At 37.4% G+C, this 14256-nt stretch overlaps 1 protein-coding gene across 2 annotated transcripts in view; it reads right to left on the bottom strand.

The window, feature by feature from the left end:
- The window catches only part of LSAMP (limbic system associated membrane protein), a 595694-nt gene extending 582992 nt beyond the window's left edge, over window positions 1-12702 (bottom strand). For both annotated transcript variants that reach the window (XM_069472648.1, XM_069472647.1), the window contains exon 1: window positions 12548-12702. In XM_069472648.1, the coding sequence (XP_069328749.1) occupies window positions 12548-12702 (155 nt within the window). The remainder of the gene's footprint in view (window positions 1-12547) is intronic.
- Between the last annotated feature and the right edge of the window lie 1554 nt (window positions 12703-14256).

Below are 14256 nucleotides of genomic sequence, written 5' to 3' on the forward strand. Positions count from 1 at the left end.
AAAATTTCCTTAAAAGGAAACCCATTCCATTTGGGCAGAAGAGAAACTGACATTTATAAAATAAATACACTTATACCAAAAGATATGCCTAGTTATAATTGTAGATCCTTCTTATGCATTCTTATAATGACCTTCTGAGGTGAGAGGGTAAATACCATTATTATCATTTTCATTTTATAAAGAAAGAACCAGAGGCCTACCAGGGATAAGTGATTTGCCCATGTTTGCTGAGCTGGTAATTGGTAGAGGTGATACCTGGAGCTGGTGTTCCAGCTCAGAAGCTGTGTTATTTCAACTATGTGATTTGAATAGTCATTTTTCTAAGTCATTCAACCTGATTTTGTTATTTAATCAAATTATGTTCTATTTAAATTTTAAACTATGCTAAATTATTTTCTTTCTTTCTTTCTCTTTTTTTTTTTTTGAGTGAGATGTGGTATAATCACAAATACATATATATATATATATATATATATATAAAATATTCTTATTTACACAGAGCTACAATTTTCCTCCCTATAATTTTCATCCATATTTACCTTATAATTCTGTCAACAAACACCTTCACTATCCCCTTATCTTTGTGTCATACAAGTGACTGGAAGTTTACTTTCCGTGTTTTTATCCAAATGTTAAACCTCACCAAAGACAGACTGAGAGTCTCCTCTACCACTACCAATCAGTATTTCTCTGACATGATTCTTTGAGAAAAAATCTAGCTCAGTTTGGACCCATAATCTGTGCATAAACCTATTAGGAGAAACTTGTTTAAGTATAGATGCTCAAAGTAAATGGCATTTCCCTAATCCGCCATTCTTGAATATTTTTTTGTTATTCATTTTAAGAAAATCTATTTACCATGTTACAGTTTGTTCCCAGGGAACCCATGTTGGCTTCTAGTGATCACTGCTTCCTTTTCAAATTCTGTTTAAAACTCCATTCTAGCACATAAGCTTTTTACAGGCAGCGGGTGGTGGTTTAATATTATTTTCTCCTGTTATTTATAATTAGGATAATATTGTATGCCACCATTATTGTGAAACTGTTCCTTTTTCTACAGATTTTCAAATGTTAGCATAGTGCTTTCATAATTATGCTTTCAAGTTATTTTAGTGCCCTGGGTGTAATGCATATGGGTCTTACAGCTGAACTTGTTTATATTATTCAAATCACTTCTTCACAGGCCTTGAACTTTTAAAATTGGAAAGGGTATAATAGCATAATTTTGATAATTTCACTTGCTAAACAAATTGAAATTTAATTAAAATTCTTATTCTTCTCTTTCAGTGGACAATTTGTCATCTTCAATAAGCATACTCATTAACAGATTACTAGACTTCTTGGTGACTTAGAATGAAAGAAAATAGAAATTTAGTCTGGACTTGACCATACAAATACAAAGAATGAAATTACATTTAAAAATATAGTTATTTCTTCTTTAATTAAGGCAACATTAATTTGTCTTATAATAACAAATATAAAATAATTATATAAGATTTTATTTTACTTTTTGGAAAGTATATAATAAGCTAACATCTAATAGAAATAAGAAACATTGACTTCTTTTACAAAATAGTTTTAGCACCTTGCATAATGATTAATTAAAAATAAAACATATTAATCAAAACAAATTAAGACAACAATTATGTGATGCTTCTTATATATTGTATCTGTTCACATCCTTGACATTCTGAAAATTCAGTTTTCTGCAATAAACTTCCCCATAATTGGTACATCAAATTAATTAGGTTCCTATTAAAGTATGCTGTGACCAAAGTTCACAGTATATTCACATTCATATATTCTGTATGTAAATTATATGTACATATAAAAAGAACACTTATGTTTTTACTTTTTACATATAATTATAAACATATGCAGAAGTAAAGTAAAAATAAAATTAAGATATTGTGTTCAAACATATCCATACAATATAGAATAAGAATATTCATGACACAAATTGTTTATAACTCATAGCAGATTCTATACAAATACATACTCATTTGTAGAAGACCTAGACTTTGAATTCTGTTATATTTTTATTTAAGGGTTAAAGCATTAATGTAAAAATGTTTTTTAAAGTTTTTTATACTATGAAATTTACAAGATATTTCAGGAGCTATTATTTTTTTATTTGAGCACATGATCATTCCATTTATAACATCTTGCAATTCTTCTGATAAACTCAACTATCTTCCAAAACATAATGCCACTCCACCAGACCAACATCATTGCTTAAGAGACAAGTAGGAATTGGAACAATAGAAGCTAACTCTCAACTTTACACAGTTAATGACTTTTGCAGAACTAAGACCTAAATCCCTTGATACCCAATCTAGAGGTTTATCTCATCTGGTAATATCCTGTAGAGTTTAGGCAGTTTATTGTTGTGGTGATGATCCATCCTCAATATTAGAGCCACAAAAGATAGAAGGACAGAGGTCAAAAGAGAGTGAAAGAAAAATCCTTTTATCTGCTAAATTAATGATTCAGCAATACAAAATGCTGATCTTGAGATACGCTCATACAATTATATCATGAACATGCGTAAGGTGATCACAAACTTTGCTTATCGCAAGGCAAAGACCAGCCACAAATTGGCAGCCATAAGTGGCTCAAACCTCATAAAATAAACAGCCCTGATAAACATATGCTAGAGTGAGGTATGACTGAAGACAGACAAAAATTAGAAGTCAAGAAACCAATTATATTTCCCAATGTCTTCACATGTAGATATTTGCTATGCATGACTTAGTGTTGGATATATCACTTTCATTTTTTATTTTTTGTCTCTAGTAGGGTAGTGTGGCAAATAGTAGCATGACTAAAGCACAACTTCAGAAAGAATAACATTAACTTCAGACAAAATATAGAGATTCAACATAGAAAATTACAATAAAATAAATAGTAATGTATTATTGTATGGGAAGCTTTGGTTGCATTTTTCCTCAAAGTTACAGTCTTTTCCTCTGACCTCATATAAATAATACCCTTGTGCATTATGGTAAAATATACAGAAGGGAATTTGAGATTATTACAAAGTCCACTGTACCTTCAAATTTTAATCTCCAGGAGAGAATAACTGTTAAACCCAGGTAGGCATCATTATTCAGTACGAGTAACTACTTTTAGGCAAATGGATGTGAGTGACATGCACCTTGCCTCATTTCACAAGAAAGTAAAATGGATGGTGGTGAATATACCTGTTGCACACAATCCTGATACTTAAGTAACTCCAAAATCCCTGACCTAATCCCTGAAAGTTCACAGTCACCACTAGAGAAAGAGAGTTTTAGCAGCTCCCGGAAGGTAAAATCCTTCTTTTAGAGCTACCTAAGGTGTTGAACTCTTCACAGACATCTCATTTTAGGGCCATTGAGTGACCTCTAGTTATGTCAGAAGCTGCTATTCTATCAGAGAAAGGAGCATGCTTTGCCTGTGTCTCTGTGTCTCTAACTCTGAAGCTTTGGGATCTCCCCCAAATAAGTCCATTTTTCCTTCTCATTTTCTAGAAAAGTATGCTTGAAAAGAGTAGCTGCAATGGGAAATGTTGAGGGTATTCTAACCAAACCCTTTTATACATCCCACCAATAATCAGAGAATAATCTATCTATAATTTTACTACTATACCTTCTTTAAACACACATCCACAATTATTCCAGCAGTGGTTGACTTCATTATCAAAATATCTTTCTTCAATCCTGTCTCCTTCTAATTTGTTTCCTCTTTTATAAATCAACTTCTAGTCTGCTTGATTTAGAGTATGATCACACTTCTCTGTTCAATTGAGTAGGCAAATATTTATTTTGATCACCTATAGGTACTAAGATAAATTCTGGGATGAAAAGGTAAAGTAGATGAAATTCCTGCTTTTGAGGCAAGGCACAAGTAAAGGGAATGTTTTTTATAAATGTAGTATATTCTAAGCTCAACATTGCAGAGAGGCTATCAGCAATAATAAATAGGATATTTTGCTTAGTTTGGAAGAATTAGGGACAATTTCTTGAATAAGGTAGTACCACCAGAATTGAGCCTTGAGCCTTGAAGAAGGAGTGATGAAGTAACCTAACCTAGCAGAGAAGTATGGTAGGAGAGCTGGGAGGAGGAGGAGATTCCAAGCAGAGGAAGCATCACGAACCATGGTAAGAACAATACTGAGTTTATACACAAACTCACATGCTCAAGAGCAGTGACTATAAGTGGTTCTGAATTGGTGAAGGCAGTGAGGTACCAGCTCATAGAGAGTTATTCAAGTTAAGGAGCATTGACTTTACTCCATGGAAGATCCTCTGAAGGATCAGAAGACATTTTTAGACTGATCTTGGAAATAGCAGGACTGGTATAGTCAGGTGAGCTCAGGTCCTTGGTTATGTCAACTACATGGAGTCTGGAAATTCTAAATAAATTGATAATGTAGTCTAGTAAACTTAGCCAAAGCAAGAAGCAAGTAGTACAGTTCTTACTTCATTTCAGACCTTTGTCTTCTGTTTCCTTTAGAGAGCTAGACTAGGTTTTATGATCCTGAACTTTTACAGTAAGAGGTTTAAAAAGAGGGAGCTCATTGCTCTGAGACTCAACTTCAAGTCACACCTGGGTTATCACAGCTTTGATATAGAGCTTCAGTTCTAGGTTCTGGGTCTCTCTCTTTTACTCCTTGACCAAGTCACTTGTCTCGGTAACGTGCTTGAGGTCTAAGTCCTTCATTTCTGAGGCCTCTGACTGGTCAAGTTGGTTCTTGTCCCAAGGACTCTGTTCCTTCTCTGAACCCCTGGCCTTGTGACTGAGTCTTCACTACCAGCTGACAGACCTACCTGTGTGACCCCTGCCTGCCTCCCTGTGAGGATAACTAGGATTGCTGACATGTCATGTCCCCTTACTGTGCTTTGCCCTTCTTTTGGTAAACCATACTGAACCTCCCCAGCTCCATCTCTCACCTGCTAAGAAAGCTTCAGGATACCTTGTTCTGCATGCCACACCAGAAGCCCCCAGGCATCTGCCTTTTGCACCATACCTTTACCACACAAGAGCCAGAGCTAGATCTGTATCCAGTTCCTCCCAGTTTACCACAATCAGCCCCATGGTTAGCCCAATGTAAATTTTGTGTACATTGGGGGGAAAAGTTCTACCTTCTTCAGAAGATTTTAACAAACAAATCTACAATGACTACAGTGTGTACCCTTTGAGGCTGTTGAAAGGACAACATATCAACTGAAAGCAGAGACTCAGGCCACGATCTTACTGTAACCATCAGGGTCCCTCTAGGAGGGACAGGTAGTAGGAGACTTAACCAGGGAGAGGGTCATAAGGAATAAGAAGGCAGTAGGTTTAGAAACCAAGCTGAAGTAACTGGGGGAAAGGACTCAAATTCAGATAAGAAGACTAAGTAGAAGACAGAGGACCAGAAGCAAGAGGAAAGGAACTTTTTTAAAAGGGATATATGGTTAGTGGGCCAAGGGATCCTTGAACAGGTTCTACTAAATATAATACAAGAACATCTTTGGGAATATGATAAGCTGGGAGCTGCAACTGGAAGAAGGAAAACCCACTTGATTTAGACAGAGAGTAGACATGGGGCATTTCCTGAAAAAATCCACCTTGACCACTACTGGCTGTATGATCCACCACAAATAAATGCAGATTTGATTTGCATGGATGAGAGAAAAAAGAGAAGGGAAAAGGAATGGGGAGGAGAAAAGAGAGGAGGCAAGTAGAGGAAGAAAGAGAAGAGAAAGTGAGACATTTTTTGGCATAATTTTGGGTATAATAAAAAAATGGCATGTCATCAAATACAGTGAAGACCAGGAAGATAGTTTCAGTGGTACTGTGAAATGAGAATTAGAAAACGTGTTCTGGTTCTCAGTTGGTCATTCAAACTTTTTGGACAACCAACTAAATTTATCTCTTCTCGTTATATCGCTTGAAAATGACATGGTGGACTGCCTAATCTCTAAAGCTTTTACTACTGTAAACTTCTATAAGTTTTTCCTATAGTAATTAACAAAATTTGAAGCAAAGGGCTTTATTTTGTGAGGGTTAACTAGAGATTAAATTTTGATTACAGGTGACTATTAAAAAAGTGTCCATGTGCCCAGCACTCCTGATAAGAAATGCAGCTATATTCTAAGACATTTGTGACTGCAAAGAAGTTGAAATAAAATAATAAAAACATCTAAGAGCAAATGACCAGTGCTGAACATAGAAATAAAAATAAAAATCTCATTTTATTACTTTCAAAAATTTTTCTAAAAGTTGTATCCTGTTGTAAATGTAATGACAATAACTCTTTTTAAGAGCTTATATTTTATACCATTTTATATTTATAAAACACTTTGATAAATACATCTCATTTTATAATAAAAATAATTCATGTAGTAGGCCACATAGTTATCAGTTATTCTCATTTAATAGATTAGGATATTTCATGCTATTTAGATCTTGGTCTTCTGACCCTTATTGAGCATTCTAAACTTACTATATACTTCATGGAAAGTCTTTACCTATGACACAAAGACTTGTCCATATGTTTCAACTAAAGATTGATCACTATGTAAAGTTGAGATGAATTTTAAAAACAAATGTCATCATTTTACAAATCATATATATACATATATATGTATATGTATATGGCAATGTAAGTGTCCAGGATTAAGCCTATTTGAATAAGTTAATACTGAAGATCTTTTCCTTATCTAAATATTGTCTCTTTTCTCCCTTAGAGATAGCATTAAAAACAATAAAAACAAAAACAATATAGAACTGTTTTGTGCTTTGACTAACCTAAATGAGACAGAGAACACAGAACAATAAGCTTTAAAAAAAAATGGAAGCTTTAATGCTATTTCAATAGTTATTATGTAAATTGGGTCCATATTAAAATAAAGTTGCCCCATTTTCCATGACATTGTGATGAAACTGTGTAGTAAAGAAATGGACCTATGGCAATCTCATTCCTCTCACACATTTGACTTTGTGCATCTTTGGTTGTTGACATATTTCTCAAACCATAAAATATGATTCTAATTTTTTACTGCATATCTATTTAATGCTGCCCTGAAAATGATTTGTAAAAGAGATTCTTTATCCAGTAAGGCAGTAGTTTTCACCAGTGTATACATATCAAAGACATTAAAAGACAAAAAGCAACAACCTATGCCCAGGCTCTTCTCCAAACTAATTACATCAGAATTTCTGAGGGTAGGAAATATGTGGCTTCAGTATTTTTAAAAGCTCCCTAGCTGATGGTCATGGGCAGGCTTGGTGGTCAACTCTCTAAAGCAGTGATTCTCTGACTTGAATGTGTCTATGGATTACTTGGAAATCTTGTTAAAATATAGATTCTCACTTAGTCCATCTAGAATAGACCCTGAAATTCTGGGTTTTAACATGCAACTATGTCACACTTAACATGCCTTTTTGTGGACCACACTTGTAGTATCCTGTAGCATTAGCATCACCTGAGAACTTGTTAGAAATGCAAATTCTCAGGCCTTACCAGAGACCTACTGATTCAGAAACTCTGGAGGTGGAAGTCAAGCAATTTGTTTTAACAAGCCCTCCACAAAATTTAGGTACACACTCAAGTTTGAGAAACACTGGACTAAAAACGAGTTCCCTAAAATCTAAACAACTGGCTGTATGTGGCTGAAAAACCACTGAAACTTTAGGCTTGTGTAGCATTTTGCAATTCAACAAACTTTCCCACTTTACCTCTTTGAGCTGCTTTAAACAACCCTGTAGAGTAACTAAAATAGATAGTTTCAACACTTTGTAAATGAAACTGAAGCTCAGAATATTTAAGGGATTTGCTCACATGGAGGATACATCCAAATTTAGAGCCCAGATTTTCTGAGCCTTGCAAACTAACAGGCAGGACATTCAGAGAAGAACAGGGCAAATGGCTGTAACCTATAAGTAATGGCCTGAAAGAAGCTCAGGTGATGACAGGAGAACCAGCATATGTAGGCAACCTCCTAGCAGGTGAGTCACAGACATTTGTACTTGGAGCTCTCAGACCACAGCAAAATGCATTAATCCTGTTTTGCCTGAGTTTGCTATCACGCGGAGTCAAGCTTTGAAAAACACAAATGATTAGCCCTCATCAACTGACTTAATGGACGAGTCAGGCACATTTGGTTGTTCTCTACACAATTCTACATATAAGTCACTCCAAGTCAAATTACACAAAACAGAAAAGTTGCCTTTATTATGTATTGTGTGTGTGTATGTATACATACTTATGTGTCCCATACTTACAGAAACACAAATGGTCATAATTTGCAATTTTCTTATTTGCCTGCTGTGTTTCTTGTGCCATAAATGACAACAAATGATGTAATTAACAGGTGCATAAATGTTCTTTAAGAAAATTTACATAATATACCATGTTCCTAGATGACATATAGTATGGTATACTCTATTATTTACCAAATATATTTGATAAAGGATTTTATGGACAATGGATGATCCCTAAAAAGTATCAGTAATAACCAACCAATTCTGATTATCTTTAGTGATTTAGCTGCAGATAAAGAAAATTTCATAATTGCTACAAACTCTCCCAGTAGAACCATACCCGCAGTTTGTTCTCAAAGAGTGAATTATAAGTAGTAGAAAATCACATATTGTGTCAAGTTTGTTTGAGTGTTGACACTTTATTAATGAATGTAGGCGTTCCAGATGCCTCATAGAAACCATTCTTTTTCCTTGAAATTTGCACAAAGTCTTTACATTTTACTGTCAAATAGTCACATCTTCTTTTGCCGTTTCTTCTTTCTCTCCCTACTGTAGAAGCAAACAAGGAAGTAAAGACCTAGGATTCGTCAAAACTAATAATTAACTATCCTTCACTTAGCTACTTAGTTTCCTTAGAAATCCCAAATACTTATTAAGTACATTGACATTTAAATGGGTAAAATGTTATCATCATAAAAAGTATTATAATATCCTGCAAATATCAAATAGGGTCAGAACTGTGAAGTACATAAAATTTCAATACCTAGAGTTTAGAATAATTACAATCACAATAGTGTGAAGCACCTGCATTTAGTCACATACACCTTTACGTTTTATGCCCAAGATATTCACGTATATGTAAGTTTTATGAAGTTATCTTATTAACAAACACATGATAATATAATGTATTATGCAACTAGCATGGTTCTTTGGGATCAAGTATTTTATAATTTTTTTCAGACATATGCTGCTGATATTGAAAATATGGTCAGTGGGATTATTAAAATGAAATTTTAAAGGTTGGCTTAGGTCACTCCCTACTTCCACTTTTCTTTGACTTATCAAGAGAACAACATGGTGTCAACCTGTCAAGATTATGCGGGAGTTGAAACTCTAGGGGTGCCTGTGTGTGAGGGTAGAGGATTGGAACAACCAGTGTTAGAAACTCATCCAGTAATTGATGAACTCCTAAGGGAGGCCGCTTCAGAATGAATTCCTGTGGATAAGTGTGTCTCACACTTTCCTGTGCATATTCATATAATACTCATATTATATTCATACAATATAAATGCAGATTCTTGTTCATTCCATCTAGGAAGGAGCCCCAGGTGCTGCAGCTGCCACTAGTATATGGATCACACTTGGATTCTTTGTCCTTGGGATGAAAGTTGGTTTGGTGGTTTTCTTTAGTTCTTTGTACAATTTCTCATAAAGATCATGAATTTGCTCTGGGAAACAACTGGGTTAGCCATATACACCTGAGGCTATCTTTCCTTCCCTTCAATTTTGTCACCATAATTTATAGTTTGTTTGTTTTTTTTTCCAGAAAGATAGAAATTATAGAACAAGACCCCAAGACTAACGTCCACTCTCCCATCATGATGCACAGTTACACCAAAGATCATAAGTATACAAAAATGAGCACTGATTCCCAAAAGAAATACTTGTTTCATGGAACATTTAAGGAAGTGAGGGTAAATGTTTCGGGGCCAGTCAGCCAAACTCCTGTAATTGGACAACCAGAATTACAAACCTCCCTTGTCTCCTGTTGCCATTTTAGATTATTCAGGGCCACAGACTCACTGAGAGAGGATTTTTTCTTTCCAAGCCATTTCACTTTCTCAGTGCCAAACATCTACTGTGGCTTCCAATGAATCAAGTTCTCCTTCCTCTCCTCCCTTGGAAGCTCATGAACCCAGGAAAATGTCACAAATAAAGTGGAAACACGCCTTTCCCAGGCTGGACTTGTAAACAGAAAGCAAGAGCACCATTCTTCACCAGGAAACTGACCCACAAAGCTTACTGGATTCAGTTAAAGAAACTGAGAAGAAGGTCAGCTAAGAAAACAAAGAGAATTCTCTCCATAGAGAATTCCACCAACCCCAAAATAAACCTTTGTCCAAGGCAAGGAAATAAAAAGGAGGGCATGTAAGGTGAGGTCTGGGAAAGCAATGGACTCATTTGCATGCTCTGTTTGTCTGTCCCAAGGAATAACTGGCTCTATGTTTACCCTCTTTTTTCACAACCCTTATTTCTACACTGTAATGTCAACCAAAGTGTAATGCTTTAAAAACTCCGTTTTTTGAGCTATCAAACATACATTAGTATGTAGTCAGACTGCCTCTCATAGACATAGACTGCTATGCATATACTGTATGGAAATATAAGAATATCTTTGTTCTTCTGAATTAACATTTGCATGCTTATCTAACTTAAATAACTGTAGCTTAAGACATAGGTGATGCTGAATTAGAAATACCTTACAAAGTTCATGAACATTCAAATTAAAAAAATATACATTTAGGATATTCACTTTTCTCATATTCAGTCTTGTAATCAGTAAAAAAAAATATTTCTAGGCATTGCACAAATTTATATAGAGTGCTTTGCCAGTAAAGGGTTAATGATGTTAGGGAGTTTGAATGTTAGCAGTTAAAATGGCATGCTTGTGTGTTTGCAAAAACATTTTCTGCATCATGTCCAAATCCCTTTGCAAACAGATAAATTACTCTATAAATCTTATTACTCCATGTGGATAAATCACACATGCAGGTTTACAAGGCTAGAGAGCTGGAAGGGAAAATCTGCTTTGGATAGTAGGATCTTTGGGATTCATAATCACCCAATGCTGAGGAAATGAAGAAAGGAGTTTCTTACGCTTTAGCATTTTTTTACTTTTTACAATCTGGAGCAACTCATACACACAACACACACACACACACAAACACAAAACACACACTGTCTTCTCTAACAAGGGTAGGGATCCCAAAGCAGGACACTCTGTGACAGCCAACCAAATTTATCTCTGAGAAAAGGAAAGAAAACTTTGCTGCTGTCGGCACCTTTGCTAGAGAACTGCTCCCTGATGCCCCAGGGTTTATGCACTATCAGCTTCTTGCACACAGATTAGAGGTTTATTTTCTATGGTATACTGTTTTTTATTGCCACAACAAGCAATATTAGCTAGATAGACAAACCGACACAGGGTCATTTTATTTGGAGGAAATGAGATTTTAAAATATCTCCAAGGAGAGCATTTTATTTCTTTCTGTTTTTTTTTTTTTGTTGTTGTTGTTGTTGTTGTTGTCGTTAGTATCTGCCAGAAATTCAAGGAAAGCTAGGAAAAAGGACAAGAGGTATGTATTGTGGATGCAGGAGGAAAGAGGAGAGAAGCAAGGTGGAAAAAAGCTTAGAGGTTTTTAGAAATAAAATTATGACTAGGTCCCATTTGAGTCCTTCTAGCTCACTGTCCCTTATAGGGGTCAAACTCCCAAGGACTTGGGACTATTTCTTTCCAAATTTCAATCTCAAATTATATTTCAAAGTTTTGCAGAACTACACAGAAATAAGACTTTGAAGTCAATAATCGATTTGAAATATCCATTTTATGCCAGGTTAATTCCTTCCCAACCTCTGTGTTTAATAACCCTATTCTTAATACCAGCAATTTGGCATTTTATTTCTTCTCTTCATTCTTGTGTTGATTTCTATCTACATTCCAGAAAATGCTCAGTAACCAACCAAAGTGCTAAGATTGATTTATTGCCCTCTATGTCATTAGAGGATCCTTGCAGAAAGTCTTCTATCAGAACTACTGCTAGGGCAGAGTGAGAGCCTTGAAATGCAGGCACACACACACACACACACACACACACTGGAGGAGCAAGGAGAATGCAGTACTGTGTACCACTCTCTGAGAGCCATAATTCAACAAACCTTCTTTCCAAATTAAGGAACCCCAATAGAACTCCGAAGCGCAAAGCAACAGTGATTACAATAGCAAGAATACTGTCCAAAAGTCACTAATGCCATAGGTGAAGTCAGGCTTCCTTGACAAGAGAAAACAAGGTCCTACAAACCAAACAACATTTAACCAGCAACACTGGTCCTTGACAGAGACCAGAATTCCCTTCAATTTTGTTGGCTGCTACGTCCACCAGTCAGTAAAAGGAATACATACACACACACACTCACACTACACACACACAACCCACAAGCCTGCAGCATGGGGAGCTGGAGTTCAAGATCAGGTACACACACACAGACACACACACACACACATGCGCGCAGCAGAAAAGTTGCCCGAAAGCCCTACCTGAGGATGGCTGTGTCCCCCTGCCTCACGGTGATGTTGTCCGTGCCTCGGTTAAAATCCACGCTGCGAACGGGCAGTCCTGTGGGAAGAAGGCAGAGCAATCTCAGTAGGACCAGCGGCAACTGTTTCCGATCGGGCTGAACTCTCCCGACCATGGTGGCCACGCGGAGTTGTGGGTCCGCCGCGTGCTCTGGAGGGGTGTGTGTGCGCGCTGCTCGCGGAGGAGAGGGCTTTACAAACAGAGGGCTTGCATCGACAGCGAGGGCGGAACGGGCTTCTCCAGTTTGTGGTCTTTTCCACTTTGCCTCTCTCTTTCCCTCGCTCAGTCTCTTTTCCCTCTAAGACTTAACAAAGCCCTCATAAAGCCAAAGCAGAAGGGGAAAAAAAGTCAAAGCAACAAAATTTCAAGAGAGAGAGAGAGAGAGAGAGTACAGATATAAAACCCTCTAGAAAAGATGAAGAGAAAGCCAGAGGAAGGGGTTCCTGCTCCGTCTCTCTGTGGCTGGATGCTCCTCTCCCAGCGTCTGAGCTGAGCTCCTTCGCTCGTAACCCACTTTCCCAGGCTGGCGGGCGGCGAGGGAGCCGGCACCGAGCCTGCCAGTGAGTGCACAGACACAGCCACACAGCAGCAGCAGCCCCGAGTCTCTCCCCCTCCTGCCTTTCCTGTTTCTCTCTCCAGTCCCTCGCGCGCTCTGCTCGGCGCCTCCCTCCCACCCTGCTGGTTTTCGACAGCCCCTCCACGTCATCCCCTCCTCCCGCCCCTCGGCGTGGCCCCTCGCTTTGCACAACTGCCCCCTTCAGCAGCAGCCAGCCTCAATGAAAGCCTGATGCGCCTTTAGGTTGTCAGGACGACAGCTCCATCTGAGGCCTGGCTATTTCCTTAAGAAGGGGGAACGGAGCTCAGAGGTACTGTTCAAGAGAGAGGGGAGAAGGACAGGGACTTATGCTATAAAGGAACAGGAGAAAGAGTCCAGGAAAGGAGAGGGAAAGGCTGAGGAAAGAAGGAAAAGGAGATGAAAAAGAGAGATGCAAACCTTGTCAAATGGAGAGTGTAAAACAAGAGGATAGAAAACCGTTGCAGTGGGGGTAGGGGGACAAGTCCTGAAAGATGGGATAAGGAAACAGAGAAGAAACTTGACAGTGGAGTCTAAGATTAAAAGCCAAAGTTGATTTCAAACTAAGCATTCCTGGCAACTGGCTTTTCATACTCCTATCTTGTTCATTCTTCCTCTCTTCTGCACTTTCTTTTACAGGATTAAAATGGTTTATTTTCTCTCCTTCCTTCGTCCCCTCCCCCTCTTGGAACCCCCTTATGAAAGATGGATTGGAGACAATGCTGGTATTGAGTGGTCTGGGGTGTGAATGCGTGGCTTGTTTTATCCAAGTGCCAGCCTCAGCAGCTGATCCATGATCCCTAAATCAACCTCACTCTCCAGGAAACCCTTACTCAATCCCACAAATGAGTAATGGCATTAAGGATTATTGTTTAAACAGCACATTGTGGTTGCTATTCAAGTTACTACTGGATTGCTTCTCAAAATGTTCATATGTAAGAAAGGAGATTTGTATATCAGAAAGTTTGTCATTTATAGGGAAGCACTGAGGCTACATACAACACTCCTGCGAATGGCAGAAGGTTACCATCATTTGTCATTCCTTCTACTCCATGAACCAAGCAGTGATCACAGATTAACACCGTTAGTCACTCA

This window comes from Eulemur rufifrons, chromosome 7 (genome assembly GCF_041146395.1).
Source record: "Eulemur rufifrons isolate Redbay chromosome 7, OSU_ERuf_1, whole genome shotgun sequence".
Lineage (NCBI taxonomy): Eukaryota > Metazoa > Chordata > Mammalia > Primates > Lemuridae > Eulemur > Eulemur rufifrons.